General features: G+C 39.5%; 2 protein-coding genes across 2 annotated transcripts; one reads left to right on the top strand and one right to left on the bottom strand.

Moving 5' to 3' along the window:
- Positions 1-4,768: 4,768 nt before the first annotated feature.
- LOC121381589 (innexin-19-like) lies at positions 4,769-5,953 on the top strand. The gene is made up of 2 exons (XM_041510924.1): positions 4,769-5,294; positions 5,817-5,953. The coding sequence occupies exons 1-2, from the start codon at positions 4,769-4,771 to the stop codon at positions 5,951-5,953; spliced, it is 663 nt and encodes a 220-aa protein (XP_041366858.1).
- Positions 5,954-9,938: 3,985 nt separating this feature from the next.
- LOC121382100 lies at positions 9,939-21,725 on the bottom strand. The gene is made up of 8 exons (XM_041511595.1): positions 21,687-21,725; positions 17,243-17,327; positions 15,524-15,672; positions 14,895-15,015; positions 14,343-14,518; positions 12,984-13,104; positions 11,391-11,524; positions 9,939-11,159 (listed from the first exon to the last, which is right to left on the bottom strand). The coding sequence occupies exons 1-8, from the start codon at positions 21,718-21,720 to the stop codon at positions 11,092-11,094; spliced, it is 888 nt and encodes a 295-aa protein (XP_041367529.1). The 5' UTR covers positions 21,721-21,725; the 3' UTR covers positions 9,939-11,091.
- Between the last annotated feature and the right edge of the window lie 519 nt (positions 21,726-22,244).

Raw genomic sequence — 22,244 nt, 5'->3', positions numbered from 1 at the left:
AAAAAGGGCGTGGCTTCTGTTCTGAAAGCATTCCGGGAGATGGTATATCCTGCTGATTATTTCCTTTAACGGTCCAGCTATTGAGCATTTTATAGCCAGCGAGGTTCGTCTAGCTTTCAAGACCGAACACAAAACAATGAAATCACGTAAGCATTATTTTTTTTAATTAACGTATTAATTAAGAACTATCCTGTTTCTAGTGGCATGTTTGTTTGTAGTAATATGTAAACGACAGAACAATTGATACATGTAATGGAGAATACACTGTTAATTGTTAAAGCTTGTTTTTCAAGAATCGAAGTTAACCGCGTATTCTCATACTTAAAGTTTGTTTTGTTTAACGACACCACCGAAGCATATTGATTAATTAATCGTCGTCTAGTGGATGTCAAACATTTTGTAATTTTGACATGTAGTCAATAGAAGAAACCCGCTACATTTTCCTTTTCGATTAGCAGCAAGTGATCTTTTATATGCACTATCCCACAGACAGGATGGTACATGCCACGGCCTTTGTTACAAAAGTTGTGGAGCACTGGCTCTAACGAGAAATAGCCTAATGGGCCAACCGACGGGAATCGATCCTAGATCGATCGAGCATCAAGCGAGCGCTGTACCACTGAGCTACACCCCGCCCTCTTTAATCATGGATTCAGATGGAACCATTCCTAGCTATGACTCCGCTGCGAGTAGACGTCGCCGAAGTTGCTCTGCAATTACCCCCCCCCCCCCCCCCCCCCCCCCCCCCCCCACACACACCTGGAGGGACTTATGCAGTCCTATGGAATGTTGCTAGAGTATCGCGTCACGTACACCGGGTCACGGGCAACCGTGACATTGGTGTACGGTGACGCGGTCCCGCAGACAAGATGAGTAAGAGGAAGGAGGAAGAGGAAACGCGCGCCAGGGGCGGTACAGAAGAGGACGACAGAGCCGAAGGCCCAGGAGTCCCCGAAAACTACTTACATGGTCCTGGATACAGCGATGTACCAGAGGAAGAGAAGGGAGCCACCGACTTCTACTCCGAGGATTGCGTCTCTGGCGCGGCGGTCAATTTTATCGACCGCCCCCGTTGAGTCGCCTGTTGTTGCTGCTGCAGGCAAGAGGAAGGCTACTTCGCCGACCCACCAGCCCGACAAGGCACCGCCGCAACATCCGTCTCTCCCCCCCCCCCCCCCCCCCTCCCCCCCAGCAGAACCGGTAGGAGACTGGCACTTAGCCGTGGATAAGATCAGGCCACAGTACCGGAAACTTCAAGCTGCCCGACGACACGCATTTTGAACTTCACAGCTTTAGGTTGGAAGGAGAACCAGGACTTGTGGTCACACAGCGCCGTCAGGACGTCTACAGACAGGCGATACTCATCCCGGAAATGGATAGCCACACCATACACCGGATGGTCAAGGCAGTCTGCGGCGACGCTGTGTACCTGCATGTGATACGGACCCTGCTTCACAAGAAACGTCTGCTCCCCAACCTGGACAAGGCTGCCCCTCTCAGCCCTTCGTAGTCACCAACCTTCCAAGGGCTTAGTCGGACTTTAAAATTTGTGGCCCCCATTCAAAATTTTATGTGTAAACAATCAGATGCAGTTTATTTTGGAAGCCCGTCTAAATTGCTCAAATCACCTTAAAACCTTTTCGGTCGAGCAGTCTAATTTTTTTGTTTGGACTTACATTTGTGTAGCTCAATTTGGTTTTGGTTTTCGACCTAACTACTAAATTCGTATTCCAAATTCCGCCCACCTCAAACTTACCCCCCTCCCCTCCGGCCCGGACCATACAGATCAGACTTTAAACTTTTAGACCTTCGTTCAAAATTTTATGTCGAAATTACTTCTTTTTACAATTTTTTTTTATTAAATAGTCCGATCCTCTCTTCTTTCTCTTATTTAATTTTGGACTGTCCTTCTATAAATGCTCCAAATTATATAAATATTCGTCCGAGCAGTCAATTCTTTTTATTTTTGGCTTGTAACTTTTTTATAATTTTTTATTTATTCTATTAACTTTTTTTACTAATTGCTATTTTCAAAATTCTGCCTTTTTTCAACTCTACACCCCCCCTCCACCCCCACCCCCCTCCATCCCGAGTCAGGCCACCGATCTTATCGGAGGTCGGACTCGGGATGGGCGTGTACGAAACCCTAGTGGTATATGGGCACGTTAAAGTAGTTATCATCATCATGATCATCATCAGATGGGACGTACGTAGAAATATTTATTATGTAAAGCTCATTCAGTTAGGATACTAGCCTGTTAGCATATGTGTATGCGGGGGTGGGTGGGGGTGGGTGGGGGTAGGTGGTGGTGGTGATGAGGCAGACAATGTACTTTTAAAATCCTATTCTATATAAGTAAAGGTAAAAATACGACTTGAGCCCCCTCACCCTAGAGGCTGTGACCCCCCCCCCCCCCCCCCCCCCCCCACACACACACTAGAAATTGTTCCCCTTTGCCCGCTCCCATGCCGGATACCTTTCCTAAGGGCCTGACATAAACAGGAACGGATCTGATTGGGAAGGTAAGGGTACGAATGCTACCCATCTCTTTCCACTACACCTGTCGACTTCTGTCTTACTAAGCGCTAACCATTAAGGTTACACACCACCATTAATTACTCCATGCAGAATATATTATGTAAAAACACACTCGAGAGGGTCGTGTGACTACTGGTTATCGAAAGTGCTCTCAACTGATGAGTATCGCGTAAAAATCAACAAATTTTTCAGTTAAAAGCCCTCATTTCTGAGCACCGCCTCGTGTTGCTGTTATATAAATGGCACTATATCATTTGCACAGTTGTTATCAGTTAGTACTATATGTAACAAGTAACTTCCAACCAATGTGTTATTTACATACTTCAGAGGTCAACCTACGTGTAATTCCTCAAAGAAAGATTTCAAAAAGCATATCAGAATTGTGTAGTATTTGTTTTTAATGAGGAAATCTTTTTTTAAAACCAGACTGCTGCAACAAGTAACGACACAACAAATGGTGATGTGTTGTTTTAACTCACTGTCCTGGACAGAAGGCCCAGATAGGTTAATGTGTGTCCAGGACAACGTGTTTGCGCTTTAATTGGACATCACGAAAACCATGTTGGAAAGAAATGAAAGTGTGTTTTCGTTGTTTATCGTTATCTTGGAAAACGAAATGTCCCCTCGTGGACATAAACATGGTCGAGTTTCTGCTGCACCAGTGCCGCACGACTGGCACATCAACGACCATAGTATGTGCTGTCCTCTTTGCGGAATTGCACATATAATAAAGACTTCTTTTTTTTTATCCTTTTCTGTAGGAGCAGTCTTTGTAATTGCAGCGGATTTCTTCTCTCACTGTAGACAAAATATGACAATGAAATGTTTTATTCGACACATTTTGTTTACGGTTATATGGCGTGTTGAAGCCTAAAATGTCCCAATTGGGACGTTTTGGGCCAACAGATGCCATATACTTTGTTACATTTGCTTAATCGTTTAAACTGTTTTTTTTAAAAAATTAATCATCGCCTGTTGGATGTCAAACAATAGGTAATTCTGACATAAAGTCTTGAGAGGAAACCTGTCACACGTTTCCGTTAGCAGCAAAAGTTTTTTTTATATGCACTTCCCCACAGAAAGGACGGCACATACAAAATTCTTTGGTATATCACTCGTGGGGATCTGGTTACATCATTCAAAGGCATTTTTAAAGTGTGTGCCGGAACGAGTGGGATTTTCGCTCGGTTGTAACCCGTTCGTTTGAAATGGACTACAATGAAGGGTCGATCCTCTTGGTGAAGCTATTGAGTTTTCCGATTCCAACCATTGATTCATGAATATGTGTACGTGTATCTACTATATATGTATATACGATAAATAGTCCAATGGGACCACCGAGGAGGTTCGATCCTAGACAGACCGCGCATCAGACGAGCTATCTACCACTGGCTACATCCTGACTCGAATGGATGGATGGAGAGATGGATGCATGCATGTATGTTTGTGTGTGTTCATGCGTGCCTGTATGTATATCTGGTTATGTAAATGTGTTTGCGTGTGCATATTTGGTTAGGTCCCAATTTTGGCGACAAATTAATGTTGACTTTCACTCAATGTTATACATCGTATTTATCTTATCTTACACTACTCAACCCATATGATGATATCCCGGTTCTTTTTGCACAATATATATATATTGATCACTAGTATGTTTGTATGTTATCTCCCTTCCTCATTTTGTTCTCTCTCTCTCTCTCTCTCTCTCTCTCTCTCTCTCTCTCTCTCTCTCTCTCTCTCTCTCTCTCTCTCGTCTTCATCAATTAGCCATAGAGATCACAGACGTAAGTAACAGTGTATTTCAGAATGTACAGTACAAAGACGAATTGTTTGTACTGGATTTTTCAGACAATGTCTGGACGGTCTGTGTTTGGCGGAAGACGAATAGACGAAGACTGGGTGGACAGACTGAACGGACACTGGACTGTCCTGCTCATTTCAGCAATGTCTGCCGTCGCGTTTCTCGCCAGGTTCTTCTTCTTGTCCATCTCGTGTTTGACGCCGGCACACTCGACTGCTGCCTTCAACATGTACGCTCACCAGGTGTGTCTTCACAAACAAGTGGTCATCAAGGATCCTGGGATGTTCGCCACTTATAACTCGAGCACACACCAGAATGAAGTCGTGTCGTGGCATCTGTGGTTTCCTGTCATTCTCTTCCTCCAGGCCTCGGTCTTCAAGGCACCAGCCGTAGTCTGGTAGCTACTTAAACAGCTAGTGGGGGTCAATATGAAGGAGACTGTGTCTACTCTGTCGGCCAGCGAAACCATGAGACCAGAGAAGCGAGGTTACATATTTAGAGATACGGCTCTCGTCATCAGCCGAACAACGACAAACAGATGCATTGTGGGAATGCTGTACCTCTTTGTCAAGTTCCTCTTCTGCGTCAATCTGTTGGCACAGTTTATTTTTCTCACTGTGGTTGTCAAGGACAGAATTGGCATTGAAGCTAATGCTACAGAAATATTAAGTTGTAATGAAACCACAGTTCCTGCCTTTCCGCGAAACGTTCTGTGTGACATACACATTAAACACTTTGAGAACATCCAAAGCTACACATTAACGTGCGATCTGGTAATAAACGACGAGTTTGAGAAATTCTATGTCGTCCTTTGGTTCTGGGTACTGGCTGTATTTTTAGTCTCTGCTGTCAACTTCATGATGTGGTTCGCCTGTCTGTTTGTTGCATGCGTCAGGACGTCACGTATCACGTCCTACGTCACTGCGTTTAATAGGGATGCACACCGGACGAAACGTAGGCCTACAGCCTTTGTACTCACAACAAACTGGAAGTTATGCACAGGCCTCAGGGCCACCGGCGTCACAAGGCATACCACTGGCAACATTCAATTCTGGTTCAGAGAAAGGAGGACAGCCACTGGTGTGGAAGCGTTCAGTTTGAACAGGGTCATTGGTCTGGACGTTTTTGTTATACACAAATCCTATTTTGGCTAAGCTAATATTTTTATCTATGTGACCAGGACCTACAGGACCAGTTGAGTGTGTGTGTGTGTGTATGTGTGTATGTGTAATTGTGTGTGTGTGTGTGTGTGTGTGAGAGAGAGAGAGAGAGAGAGAGAGAGAGAGAGAGAGAGAGAGAGAGAGAGAGAGAGAGAGATGCAGATCCAGATGTAGCATCTACCTGTCCCCTCTTCTTGTTTAGTTTAAATGCGAAACCTCACCATCTATGATCTATCTCTGGGGGACTGGAAAAGTGATGCAATATTTTATTACATTCATCCGTCCTCATGTACCTTGAAGATATTCTTGAAACTAGTGAAGTACACTCTGACGCAGCAGAACCATGAACTATCTGCAAAAGGACTGCCATGGCGCAAAGAACACGGAAAGAACACTGCATACAACAGGACATCAGCGTTACTGATGACTCATCAGGAACGAATACTTGCCTAGAAAAAGAGGTTTTGTATGGACAAGTCGTCTGATTCTGATGCACCATCATCAAGCAACGAACATGGAGCACTACCACGACAGGGTTTCTGCAGGATAGAAATTTCTTGGTATGGCTCTATGGAATTGAATGTAACCACAGTCAACAGAGATATGGTAGTGGGGGGGGGGGGGGGGGGGGGGGGTGTTCCTCCCTCAGAAAGAAAATGGGTTAAAGTTTAGGGTTAGGATTAAGAAAATCATACAGTAATGATAAGAGTAATTAATTTTGTCAAAAAGTTAACGTAAAAAACTAATTCTGAAAAAATATTTGGGTATGGTACCATACCCATTTTACCCTCTGGCAGAAACCCTGCACCACACAAAATCAGGGGTGTGTCAAAGAAAACAAGAATTTCACATTATTATTTTGTTCAATTGGTTATTTTATTTATCGTATTATTATTAACAAAAGTAAAATAACTTTTTTTCACGTAATATTTTGTTTAAGCTGTGATTTTATTAATACATACTTCTACTTGTATTCCTTTTTGAATGTTTGCTTCTAAATATTTCCTATTTACAAGCTTTCTCCCTTTTAAAAATAAATATGTGATTTGTAAAACTGAAATGTTTTAGAAGTGATGGTTCTTTCAGAATAAATATTTAAATTTACTTGATATACTGTTGGTCGTAAATGACACATTTAATTTAATAATGAATAATTGTCGTAACTACAACTATTTAAGCAAATAACTAAAACACCTAATATGCTATAAACACCGCAAATATACTAAGACATCGTAAATATGTTCAGCTTTCATTGTCATTAAAACAAATTCGACATCTTAACTACTGATCAAGAAAAAGAGTTTTCCTTCATTATCTCGGCTTTTTAAAAATGAATTTTGATGCACTCACGTTTGTCTGGCTCTCGCGCAACAAGGGCCATCTATAAAGTACATTTGCCCAGAAAGGGTGGGTAAGGCGGGCATTACAAGGGGAGGGGGTACATACGCCAAAATGTATTATTTTATTGGTGACAAATGGATGCAGTTCATGCTCCTAATTTTGTCCAATGTACTTTTCAGCGTGGAAGATCAATTTACAACTGGACGCGGGGGGGGGGGGGGGGGGGGGGGGGGTTATAATGATCAAATGTACAAAAGGTTTATATGGAGCACGGGTGATAAAACAATCCGTGATTTTGAAAAAAAAACACTTTATGAATGGTCTCCAATCAGTTCAGTAGTCTGAAAAAACATTTTACAGTGACAAGATGGCGCACATTTCTCAGCAAACTTACTTGCGCTTTATCAACGCCCACATTGTACACACTAGCAGAAAGGTGTGTACACCCACTACTTTTGAATTACAATGAACAGACCCTTTTTGACAGACACTAAATATCCCTTTTTTAACAGAAACTGTGCAAACTTTGTGATGAATTTGATCAGTATGACATCTAATACTGGTAGTTAGAATATTTCACACACACACACACACACACACACACACACACACACACACACACACACACATCGCTTCAAATTACTATAGCCGCCCCTAACAACAACAAAACAAATATGTATGCATGTCTTAGTGTAGTTAACATGGCTTCCTTTCTTTTAACATGTTACATGCCAATATAGTGACACTTTATTTTACTTAGTGCATTGAACAGATTTATAGTGGTGACCTTTTGTGACCTCAAAATGACCTTGATATTCATCAGAAAAACTGGAACCATATTTGTTTTCTGAATCTGTATACAATAGTGATTATAAATATCATTGGTTCTTAAAATTAACATAAAATTCCCACGGGATCTATTTTAGCTACATTGTGCATTTTAGATGAAGGGGAATACATGCAGATTATCAAAAGTAACTTTTCCGGAGTTGAGTATAATCCACAACAAAACTTTCAGGTCAGTCAGTTAAAGCAGTCCTGAGTTATCCAGTGGAAACCAAATTCAATATGGCTGACATGTGGTTGCCATATTTTGTGAGTGGTGGCACTATCGAAATCGCCATCCGTCTAGTTGAAAGCAATCAACCATAAACCTTTAAGGCTGATGGGTCAGCGTTCTTGAGTTATCCACAGGAAACTATATTCAATATGGCTGGCAATAGTGGCCATCTTCGATAAGCGGCCGTTCCGGTTATTGAAAGCAAAGCTCCCTAGATCAGGTCAATCCATTATTAAACATATCAGGTTGATCGGTCAAAATCGCTAATGACCTATATACCATTGCATGTTTTTAACTAATGCGTATTATGCTGGCATCAGCATTCCATACGACATGCTTCATAATGCAGTTATGAAATGATGAAATTGCCTCATTATCTTATCTTGCCCACAATATATTTTTCTTAAATTGGTGATTCTGAATCGGGTGAGCATACCCTACATTTTACATTTGGTTCCAAGGATGGAGGGTTCATAACAATTAAATCCTAATTAGCACTAGAGTCTTTCTTAAGTAGCCTTTCTCGCAAAATATTGTTTTCTCAAGTAGTGGATTTGGGCTCAGTGAGATGTTTCTCTAACAAGTAGCAAAGGAATTTTGGATGAAACTTTCACAACAATTAAATCCCATTTTGGGGGTAATTTCAGTAGCGCCCCCTATTTACTCCCGCACTAGATTTACTTAAGAATTGGGTTTCTGTGGTCAGTTGGGGTCCCTCTACACCTCAACCACCTCAAACCTTTTGGAACTCTCGCAACAATTAAATCTCACTTGGCTCCCACACTATATAGTCTGAGGTAACCCCGCTACATTTTTCCATTAGTAGCAAGGGATCTTTTATATGCACTATCAAACAGCCGGGATAGGACATGGAACGGCCATTGATATACCAGTCATGGTGCACTTGCAAAAAAGTGAATATGCACCGACGGGGATCGATCCTAGACCGACCGTGCATCAGGCGAACGGTTTACTACTGGGATATGCAAAAACATAATATGCATGTAATTCTGAATCTGTCACATTCACTTCTTATGGTGGCATAGAAACTGCAATCGACCTAATGACGTAATTTGGGGTTAAGGTTAGTGTAGACTTGGTTTTTACAATATGTTGTAATGCATTCACAAATTATGTTGGCTTAAATATATTTAAAAGAAACAAACGCCACAAAATATACCATTTTGTCGTAAAAACGTTTTTACGTTATGTCGTTTTGTCGATGGCAAATCTATGCCATCATAGTGTACACAGGATGATGTCAAAAACTATATACTACTTTCCTTGTTGATCATACATATAAAAACAAACACTCTGTAGTTTAGTGTTTTATTGGTAAAATGAAACATTGTTTAAAGTATGAAAACCAAATCATAACATCTGGACAAAATATATACACTAAACGAATGAAGTGAGACCACTTTTTTTTCACACATCAGATAAAAGTCATATAGCTTAAATTATATACATGTATTCTAATATCATTTAAAGGCATATTGTCATAGACCATTGACCTATTTAATGGTCTAACAAAATATTACCTGAACAAAAATAATTTTATTTGTCCCTAAATGTACTTTATTCAACCATCTTCATAACTACCATACATGTTAGTTATCCCGTCTATTTGTAATGGGGTTTTTTCATGTTAGAATATGATTGGCCGTCTCTTAGTTCTTGGCTACATACATGTACATGATGGTGCAATACTTTAATAAAATTAAACTATGTATGCCTTCTCAGGACGCGGACTAAAGCAAAAATAGAATGTCTCCACTTATTAACTTAAAAATTATTTGACGAGCATTTATCCAATTAAAGTTCAAGCACGCCGCCCTGGGGACACAGTCCAGCAGGCTCGACGTCCTCTTCAGGTTAGAAAGGGTATGTCTTCAAGACATATATATATATATATATATATATATATATATATATATATATATATATATATATATATATAATTTCTCCATTTCATGCAATACTTAAATGTATATACTTTGAATATATAATCATGAAGAAGTATAAAATAAAACATCAGCAATAAAAAATATTTAATAAAATACATGTATATTAAGCAACCACTTAAATTTGAAATAAAGTAGAGAGTATTGATTTAGGTCAGTTTGAACATATTCCATGGCTTGCTGGTTGGAAGCAGATTTTTTCTCAGATCGATGCACTTAATTACACTGATGGTTATATAAACTATTGCATAAACGACCAGCTAGACAATAATAGACTTTTTAATAATGACACGCAGGACTAGTTTAAACCACGCAGCTACAGGCGCGTAAGAATAATATGTGAAATGAAGACCATACTCTATAGTGAGACTCAATCACACACACACACACACACACACACACACACACACACACACACATCGTGAAACCTCTCAAAACCGGACCCTTTGTAAAGCGGAATTCCCTCAAAACCGGAAATTGTTTCACCTTCCCTTTTTAAAATTCAATACAGAACATAACCTCTCTAACCGGATTTATTAAAAGAAAAAACCCCGGACATTTTAATTGGGTGTCCGGTTTAGAGGGGTTTCACTGTGTATATATATGAATACAAGACCACGTCCCTATGCTCCATCGGACCGTGACCTCGTTCCACAAAGCGATCTTAGCGCTATGATCACCTTAAGTGCATAACTATCATAGCCTAGGTCTACGTATAACAATAGTCTTTAGAGGGAAGAAAAACATTCCACTGCAGCCACAGATATATTCTTATGGCTTGTGTTCCCAGTAAAGGAAATATACCAATCGATTCACTGACATAGGTAGATCCGACAACCCCTCAAACATAAATCGAGGTCTCTACCTGTACAACGTTATCTGGAACTATACATGTAGTTAGGGTCGTTTTCCATGTGCAATATATTTTGGCGCGGTGCTGGTGCAAAGATTGCGCACATGTAAATTAAAAATAGCCCTCAGTACTAACAAAAATAGCTAGGATTCTGACATGTTGCACGAAACTCTATAAACAAATACATATAAACAAATCAGCATTCACGTTTTCGGTAGACGTATTTGGTGGCAGCGGGTTTCTAATATTTCTCTCTTGACCAAATCTGGAAATAACAATATGTTGGACAACTAAATTAGCTGTAATCTCAAATACACTCAGTTGTCTTTAAACAACATTTTTGTCTTTCCTTTTCCATCCATTAATCTCTGTCCTATGAATGTAGGATCATGACTAACGCAACAAGGACATATATCAAAACAGTCCAGCCCGTCAGTAATCCTGAAAAACAGAAGAAGAAAGAAACATGAAAATCATAATCATAACATCATCTCTGACAATAATAACAACGCTGTGTGTGTGTGTGTGTGTGTGTGTGTGTGTGTGTGTGAGAGAGAGAGAGAGAGAGAGAGAGAGAGAGAGAGAGAGAGTGAGAGAGTGTGTATAATATTTGATAATATTTGTATATTTACAGTAATCCTGTAAATATATTCTGCACATCTGTGTTCCTACCTGCACCATTTGGATCTTTTCCACACATTTCGATTAACTGTTTCCTGCTCGCATCAATGTATGGCTTCATTTGAGCGACGATCGAACACCCGGCATCGCCAGTTACAATACATTTAAACGATGCATAGGCCATTCTACAATAATAAAAAAAAAAAAATTGTCGTTTAACCGGCTTCAATGAGTTGCTTCGCTTGACCCATCATTGAACACTCAGCATCACCAGTTTCAATACAAGAAAAATACCGTATAATACAGTATTAGAGATACATATTTATTTATTTATAAATCTTAGTATTTTCTACAAATGTTACGATCACGGTTGTGCGACATTAGAGTGTGTGTTCAGCAGTTACAGACTGTTTAGCATTAGATATAAGCATTTTATTTTAATTTTAATTTAGTAACATATCATAGTGTATGAACTGCGTGCCCAATATGATTGAAATTATTTTCGTAATGTAAATATTATTTATATGTATTTTAGTCATCTTAAATATGATTTTACAAGCAATAGAAGACTGGAGTACCTTGAAATAATAAGTAAACAAATGACTATACGGTATTAAGTGATGAGATTAATTACAATAATGTAATAATGTGAACACACAAATGACAATGATGTAATAATGTGAACACACAAATGACAATGATGTAATAATGTGAACACACACATGACAATAATGTAATAATGTGAATACACACATGACAATAATGTAATAATGTGAACACACACATGACAATAATGTAATAATGTGAACACAGAAATAACAATAATGTAATAATGTGAACACAGAAATGACAATAATGTAATAATGTTAACACACACATGACAATGATGTAATAATGTTAACACACACATGACAATAATGTAATAATGTGAACACACAAATGACAATAATGTAATAATGTGAACACACACATGACACTAATGTAATAATGTGAACACACACATGAAAATAATGTAATAATGTGAACACACACATGACAATAATGTAATAATGTGAACACACAAATGACAATAATGTAATAATGTGAACACACACATGACAATGATGTAATAATGTTAACACACACATGACAATGATGTAATAATGTGAACACACACATGACAATAATGTAATAATGTTAACACACAAGTGACAATAATGTAATAATATGAACACACAAGTGGCAATAATGTAATAATGTGAACACACAAATGACAATAACGTAATAATATGAACACACAGGTGGCAATAATGTAATAATATAAACACACAAGTGGCAATAATGTAATAATGTGAACACAAATGACAATAACGTAATAATATGAACACACAAGTGGCAATAATGTAATAATATGAACACACAAATGGCAATAATGTAATAATATGAAAACAGACGTGGCAATACTTTAATAATGTGAATACACAAATGGTAATAATGTGAACACACAAATGACAATGATGTAATAATGTGAACACACAAATGGCAATAATGTGAACACGCAAATGGCGATAATGTAATAATGTGAACACACAAACAACATTATGTGAACACAGGAATGATGATACGGTAACAACACGAACTCATAGACGTCAGAGGTAAACGTACCGACACATGGCCGGCTTGTCTTGTTGTATGTTTTGCAAAGCTTGTTGGTCGGGTTTTCCATCCTTCATGGGATATGCTTTAAAGACACACTTCAGAACGTCCTTACAGCCTTCTAATCCAGCTGGAATGGAAGACGTTATACAATTCATTACATTTCAATTTATTTCCGTTCTTATATCCAATTAAGGTTCAAGCACGCTTTCATTAGAAAGTGACGTCATTAGCAATTGGAACAGGTGAAGTTGACGATTCAAGGGTCTACAGTTAGACTGTAGCCAAGTATTATTTTTCAAGAAATGCCAAATATACAGTTAGTTCTGTAGAAAAAAGATTCAGTTTACAATGGACATTTGCGGTATCAAAATGTAATAGACAATAACACCCGCGAATCTAAAAACTCCATCTGGTTATTTTCTAATTGGATGGATGGATGGATGATTGGATGGATGGATGGATGGATGGATGGATGGATGATTGGATGGATCGATGGATGATGGATGATCGAATGGATGATTGGATGGATGGATGGATGATTGGATGGATCGATGGATGATCGGATGGATGATTGGATGGATGGATTGATGGATGGATGGATGATTGAATAGATGGATGGATAGATAGATCGATCGATGGATGGATGGATGGATGGATGAATGAGTGAATCAATATATTGATGATTGGATGGATTGATGGATGATTGGATGGATGGATGGATGGATGGATTGATGGGTGATTGGATGAACGGATGGATGGATCGATGAATGGATTGATGGATGAATGAATGAATATTTAGCGACACCACATCACAGACAAAAAATAATAACATATCAATCAATGTGTCAAACAAAAGTATTTTACGATCAACATTAACAGATTTTTTTTTTTAAGTTATCAACAAAACAGTGTAAAAGAGTTACATTAATAAAGCCTACCAAAAGCAAATAAAAAACTGGTTATGTTCCTGAAGATGACGGAAACAGTGTGTGGAATATGAAAGGCTGTGGTATGTGCTATCCTGTCAGATGTATATAAAAGATCCCTTGCTACTAAATGAAAAATGTTGTGGGTTTCCTTTCTAAGACTATATGACAAAATTACCAAATCACAATAAATTTTTTATTAGTATCGGCTATTGGATATCAAACATTTGGTTATTTTGACATACAGTCTTAGAGAAGAAACCCGCTATATTTTTTCCATTATAAGCAATTAAGGGATCTTTTATATGCACCATCCCACAGTCAGGATAGCACATACCACGGCCTTTGATATACCAGTGGTGGTGTACTGGCTGGAACGAGAAATTGCGACCGCTTTACCACTGTACGCCCTCCCCCATATATTGGAAGATGCACTTACATCCACCGCTGGTCACTAGATTGATGAAGGACGCGGTGAAACTCTTTGATCCCCCTCCCACGCTGCACAAGGCGTCCAACATGGACTGGGTTCTAGTTATGTGCTGCGCTAGTTCACTGGGCAGACTGCAGCTGGTGCTGGCTCTCTTCCAACAGCCTATCCGATGGGTGTAGATGCTGAAAACACGAATAGTACTCTTAAAGTGACAGATCCTGGTTTTTAAACACTATGACGTATGTTTCACTATCTCTCTCTCCAGATTAGGTTGATAACACCTAGCTCAGATTTCTTTGAATCACGAAATATGGACTAGTTATTATTACTATGTATGTGATTCACCCAAGAAATTTTTTGTTCTCTATTGTTTTGCATTTATGTTAATATAGTGGACAATGTTTTATGATTTTCTTCCCTGCTACCAGAGTACCGGCTTTCGGGTCCTGGTTTGAGGTTATAAGTGTATGATTAGTACCAGTCGATGGAACACCGATGCTCGCTACGCTATATAGCCTGTATGCATCAGAGGTCTATGGAAGAAAAACTGTTACTTACGGGCAAATCTGGGAATAGTCTCCCTTTGATAAGAGCGTCGTATCAACTGGCATGCTGGACGAGCATTGAGTCAGAGGGTGACAGTTGGCGATGCTGTGGTATGATAAACCGTTGAGAGAAACTGAAGGTAAAACATACAATCACTAGTTTAGGTCACGATTGTTTTAAAGTACAAAACAAAGAAGCATTTTGAGAGTACTGCTAAAGCACCATCACCTTCCTCTGACTATTTTAGGATGAAGATCAAGGGCAAATGGGCACTTCAGTGAAAATTGTAAACTAATCTTTAAAAAAATGGGGTACTTTAATTTGTTTAGGGGTGAAAGGGTCCCCCTCGTACCCTTTCTTGGAACCGCCCTTGCTGAGTACCACAAAATTTAGTTTCTGTCATACGACACACGCATGCACACACACACACACACACACAAACTTTAAAACAACGCATTATTAACAAAACATTACCAGATGCTAATAGGAAATTGCGTTTTAGGCAACATACACAAACATAACATTTAACACTGCCCTAATTAACTTCTGAGCCCCTACCCAGTCAACAACTGCCCCCATTTCCAATATGGTTTCTTCTTGTGGCCTTGGAGTTGTGTGAGATGAAACCGAATTAAGCTTACCATATGAAGCAAGGAAGGACCATGCGTTGTTAGTGCCAGGCGTGCTTGAAACGCAAAGTCTGTTGTAAATCTGGTCCAGATTTGTAATGGTTTGCGCGATCGCATGGCACCCAGAAGTCTTCAAACAGCTGATATAAGCTGCAAGTTTCCTGTTAATGAAATAAGGTCATCCTCAATAACTGCTGCTATAAGGTCCTTTGTTTTCGCGAGCATGCACGTTTCTGGTTTCAGAAACGGTATACAAAGTTTTGGTTATAAAATTGAAACAAAAATAAGGTACTCTGGGCGACTGAAGCTATTAAGAATATTTGGAGAATTGATTTTTGTTGGGGTTTTTTGTTGTTGTTGCAAAATTGATTATTAACTGACTGAGTTTTTTTCTGTTTGCATTATGTATTATTATTATTATTATTATTATTAGTAGTAGTAGTAGTATTGTTATATTTGAAAAAAAATTATAAATAAAATGGGTGCCTTTCAACAATTACGTAACGCAAAGGTTTACTTTTTTTTATATCGCTCTCAACATTAACGTTTTGTAACGCTTGAGTTAAAGGACCAGTTCCCTCCTTTAAAACTATGTAACGCTCGTCCAATACATCCCTTTCCATGTCCCTGTCATGACACAATTTGGACACTGGTATTAGATTATCCGTTTGTATTTCTGTTTGCAGGGACGTCGAAAGCGGTACGGCCGGTACGGACATGGCCGTCCAACTTTTGGGGCCAGGAACGTTTTGTTTTCTCTTCCTATGGCCCTCGCATAGTAGGCCTATAGATTTCATCATATACATTGCTTTGCTTTCATGAACGTACCAACTTTTAATTGCTTCCGACGCTCCTGATTTGGTTTGGTAATAAAACAGCCGTTTAAAAAATTGCAATGGCTGTATATAAATTTATGAATAAAAATGACAAACTATTTACAAATATCCCCTCTCCTCGAAACACATTTCCTGATACACCTAGAGCCTTACGTTATTGTTGAACGGCCCCAACATGTAATATTCCAAACATACAACTGACTGATATGATCAGATATATCAATGGCGTAGGAAGGTGCCAAAACTAATTATCAACTCTGTTCTTCATTTCATACTTATTTTCGTGCTTATATCCAATTAAGGTTCAAGCATGCTGTCCTGGGCACATACCTCAGCTATCTAGGCTGTCTGTCCAGGACAGAGGGTTAGTTAGTAGTGATTAGTAAGAGAGAGAAGAGGGTGTAGTAGCCTTACACCTACCCATTGAGTCGTTAAAATTCGTTCTGGGTGGGAGTCGCTACCGAGCCACGAACCCTGTACCTACCAGCCTTATGTCCGATGGCTTAACCACAACGCGGTCGGGGCTGGTTGTTTCATTTCAACTTATTTCCATGCTTATATCCAATTAAGATTCAAGCACGCTTTCCTGGGCACACACCTCAGCTATCTGGACTGTCTGTCCAGGGTATTGGGTTAGTGGTTAGTTGGTTAATGGTTAGTGAGAAGAGGGTGTAGTGGTCTTACACCTACCCATTGAGCCCTTAAGAACTCGCTCTGGGTTGGAGCCGGTACCGGGCTGCGAACCCTGTACCTACTAACTTAACCACTGCGCCACCGAGGCCAGTCGGCTGGTTCTATTCGTCAACTTCAAGCTGTAAAACAAGAGACACAACTCCGTCAAACCTGATCGCAGGCTGCCACATGTGTAATATGTTTGATGAAAGGGTTTACGTACGTGCATTCCACTCCGCTTTCCGTGGAAAAGTTGGAGCTGCAGGAACTGATTTCTGCGCATCCACTTAAAACCGTGACGGGCAAAACTGGAAATCGAACAAAACATAAACATTCACTACATAATATAAATAATATCTCGAGTGTTTCTCGTACACTGGCATTAGTTATATAAAGAATAATACATAAGCGGCCATTAGATACCATAATTTTAAAATGTAGTTAACGAGCGAAAGCGAGTTTGATACGTTTTTAAACAACGAGTTGTGAGATAAATGGTATATAACGGACACGAGTGTACTATTCTATTTCTTACATATCCTCAAAAACCAGGTTTTAAGCAAACTTTAAAGGGACATTCCTGAGTTTGCTGCATTGTAAGATGTTTCCGACTAATAAAATATTTCTACGATTAAACTTACATATTAAATATATTTTTATTGTTTAGAATATCAGTGTCTGTATATTCAATGTGTTTCTAGTCGTCTTAATATTTATAAGAAGCCCAAACTGGATTTTGTCTTCAAATAATTTCGTACGTACGAAAAAATATTTTAGGAAATAAAATGAAATTTAACGTTGTATGGCATTGGTGACCTGGTCATCACCTACTAGGAGCAGCCAGTCGTACGTCTTGAAATTGTTAACACACATACAGCTATGCAATGGGGTGTCATATGGTGTAGTACCACCTACAACTTACAGTGGACTTAGTGGGTTGTCAGCTAAACTAAGGATATAGTTTAGGTTAAGAAGAGATGTTCGTATACACTGTCTATACAGTGGTTCATGAGTGCAAGCTGCCACATTTTGTGACTATAATGTTTATACTGCTTGCATTTATACATTCTCTGCAATCCAATATAGAATATATTAGCTTTAACAATAACAGGGAGGCGGGTTGGGAGTCCGAGTATGAACTTAGCCGACCTTTTTGTCTACACCTATATCAAGAAAGAAAGAAATGTTTTATTTAACGACGCACTCAACACATTTTATTTACGGTTATATGGCGTCAGACATATGCTTAAGGACCACACAGATTTTGAGAGGAAACCCCCTGTCGCCACTTCATGGGCTACTCTTTCCGATTAGCAGCAAGGGATCTTTTATTTGCGCTTCCCACAGGCAGGATAGCACAAACCATGGCCTTTGTGAATCAGTTATGGATCACTGGTCGGTGCAAGTGGTTTACACCTACCCATTGAGCCTTGCGGAGCACTCACTCAGGGTTTGGAGTCGGTATCTGGATTAAAAATCCCATGGCTCGACTGGGATCCGAACCCAGTACCTACCAGCCTGTTGACCGATGGCCTAACCACGACGCCACCGAGGCCGGTACACCTATATCAATATCCTAATATTAAAGTAAAACTATTTTAGCTTCAGCCTACGGCCCTCCTACATGTAGGTCAAAATTCTCTTCCCGGATGTCAGTTGATTGGAATATTTTAAGATGGGGCTGGAGCTAGCTGAGTCGGTAGGGCGCTCGCTTGAGGTGTTTTCGATCTCAGTGACTCATTCTCTACAAGTCAAATTACCAAATATTTGACATCCAGTAGCCAATGATTAGTAGACTATAACAATTGTGCCCTAGTGGTGTGGTTAAACAAAACAAACTTTAACTTTGTTTTCAGATGCGTCATTTCCAATGACTTCCGGAATGTGTGATAAAGGGTGCGACAGATTATTGTTGTGTTGAAACTAGACCAGTCTGGTATGGAACTCGGCTGCTCCTATAATCCTATCATATTTCACCTTTCCGGGCTGTCAAGGAGGAGTGTGTATGTGTATGTGTGTGTGTGTGTGTGGGGGGGGGGGGGGGGGGGGGGGCGTAGCCCACAGCCACACCCGGCTCTGACAGCCCCAGTATCATCTCTGGACTGAACTCTACTGAGGGTTTAACGTGCACATTCAGAGCAAGTTGTAGCACACGCCTGTCGTTGGCGCAAGACTTTAGTTCTTGCGAAGCAACCCCTTGCGTCCAAGACAGGAACATCATCTCTGTGTTCCAAAACCTTTTATAATCATTATTAAAAGGTCTGGAGGGGGGCGAAAAAGAGTTGTGATTGGAACGACATATCCACTCCCTCCACACCTCCCGGCTACAATAATGCATTCAATTAAGATTCAGCTTAGCCTAGAGTTCTGGCTACATACATTGACTATGGACTGACACTTCCGTGCAGGGGATTACCATTTGGTTTGTTATTAGTGGAGAGTGTGAATGGGTGGTGGGTGAGGAGATATATCTGTGCGTGTGTGCCAGTCAGATACAGAGAAAGAAACAGGCGAAGACAAGGGACCGACTGACAGACTGTTGCTAGATAATTAATGTAGTTTTTACAGGTAGTACTATATCAAATAACTTCCGGCTGGGTCAAAGTTCGAGGTGCACCGAACTTTTGATAGAGAAGTGAACACCACAAGTCCTGTGATTGGTGATAAATGTGAGTGAGCAAAAAATAATAGTTTCATCTGGGTAAAATAAATGTGCAATTTTATTTCATCTAGTACCAATGTGTCAAGTAGCCTTGTGCTTGAAACATGTATGGGGTACCTGTAAAAAAAAGTACTCAAATTTTGTGCGAAACTAGGGTAGTCATAGACGCTACCCGTTATCTCAGAAACGAGCAGCTTGACACCCATTTTTTTCTGATTCACTTTAAGTGTAAGGGGTGGTAGTATTTATATCCGTGGCGTTTATGTCGGTTGATACGTTGCAGGTAGGAGTTTTAGCCGCATATGTTACTATTTCGTCTATGGGATTTGATTTGGTAGTATACACACTACATAGAGCTATATATTTTTTTAATGTGTCCTTACAGGCGTGTGTGCGGGGATTTTAGCAGTGTGTGTGTGTGTGTGGGGGGGGGGGGGGGGGTCTAGACTGTGGCGACCTACATTTATAGGTGTGTGTGGGGTGGGGCGGACGGGGGTCGAGCCATGCACCCCAGGACAATATATTGATATTAAAAAAATATATGCTTGAGCAGGGAAGTGTATCAATGCCCCGACCCCCCCCCCCCCTCCCCCGAACACTCGCCTTAATAAAATAAAAACATCAATTCAATTCAACTTATGTTCGTGCTTATATCCAATATTCAAGCACACTGTCCCGGGCACACACCTCAGCTATCTGGGCTATATGTCCAGGATAGTGGGTTACTTGTTAGTTGGTTAGTGAGAAAGAAGAAGGTGTAGTGGCCTTACTGATAACATGGTACTCTGGTTTGTCTGCGAACCCTTTGCCTATATTTGACAGTCCGATGGCTTAGCCACTGCGCCACCGAGGTCGGTATAAAAACATCGCATTATACATGTATGGTTTCTTAGTAACCACACTTAGCTATGCTGTACATGTATCCAACTTATACGCATGCGCAAATTCTGTAACCCACTTACCTGTGGGTGAATGTGACACTTGTTTTTTTTGTTTTTTTTTGTGGGTTTTTTTTAATTATTATTATTATTTTAATTTGTTTTAAATATTTTTATTTTATTTTTTATTTTTTTATTATTATTATTATTTTTTTTAAAAATTTTTTTTTTATATGTGACACTTGTTGGGGAGAAAGGAATTTGCTATCAGGTATGCTAGCTAGACGCTGGTTGACAGGTACTAGCTTATTGGCGTTACGTCCCGCTTATCAACTTAGTTGCGCAGTTGACGCTTAGCTTTCCCCAAACCAACTGTAGCTACATGTTATTTATTTTTAGAGAAATAACTGTACGTGTTCCATACAAATCACACACCTACTGCTACTATTAAAATATCAGCTATTTCGCCACAGTTCTAAGTATAAATATATCGATATTCTTGCCGTCCAACTTAATGTTATTCTGTTTGACGGCAAAGTTAAACAAAAATTGTTTTATTAAAGGACACCACTAGAGCACATTGATTTAGTAATCATCGGCTATTGAATGTCAAACACATGGTCATTATGACATAGTCATAGAGAGTATACCCGCTACATTTTCTATTAGTAGCAAGGGTAGCACCTACCACGACCTTTGATATACCAGTTATGGTGCACTGACTGAAACGAGAAATAGCTCAATGGGCCCACCGACGGGGGTCGATCCTAGACCGACCGCCTATCAGGCATGCGCTTTACCACTGGGCTACGTCCCACCCCAATTTTGACGGCAAATTTATTGGACAACCACATGAATCATATTATGATAAATGTTACATAAATTGTTAATTAAAACCCCCCACGTATTTTATATTGTTATTGTTAATTATATCGATAGATTTTAATACAAATTAAGCAAAACCTACCCGAGACAAACACAAGTAAAAGTATAACAATAGATTTTAACAAGAAACCAAGCAACATATTTTTTTACAAAGCAAAACCTATCTGAGATAAACGCAATTAAAAGTATATGGATAGATTTTAACACAGAAAACCGAGCAACATATACAACGCAAAGCTTACCCGAGATAATCGCAATTAAAACTACTGTCTGCATCTTGAGCAAGACGAACTTGTGGCCGTTTGTCGTGACACCGTTGTTTAAATGTCTTTATCAAGCGGAACTTGTATTTCATCGCCTTAGTCATACGTCTTAAAGCCGCACACCCTAGTTCCATCCAGCGAAAATAAATTATAATTTGGTTAATCTACAAACCTGTAACACACGTAGATCACGTTTTTATCAAATGGAGTGAAAAAGCAGGTTTTATATCGATAAATACCATGGGAATCCCCATGTCCCAATTGCTTGAAATAATTTTGAAAGTTAGTATTCTGATGTCACCAGTAGATGTCGCTCGAAGCACAACAATACCTATGTCACGACAAATTTCACCGAGTGCGCACAGACTTGGGGTGCGTTCTTTTCATCTCTCCTGGACATGTTCCAACTGTTCTGTCCTGGTTGTATCTCCTCTCCAGATATCGTAAGACTTAACAAAATTATTGGTTTTAAAGGTTTGTAACGTTTTGTATTGAGACACTTACTTGTCTGAACTTTATTGTTACTGAAAATGTTCA

This window comes from Gigantopelta aegis, chromosome 9 (genome assembly GCF_016097555.1).
Source record: "Gigantopelta aegis isolate Gae_Host chromosome 9, Gae_host_genome, whole genome shotgun sequence".
NCBI classification, from domain to species: domain Eukaryota; kingdom Metazoa; phylum Mollusca; class Gastropoda; order Neomphalida; family Peltospiridae; genus Gigantopelta; species Gigantopelta aegis.
The sequence above is the reverse complement of the archived record's forward strand: the minus strand, read 5'-3'. Positions and strand labels throughout refer to the sequence as shown.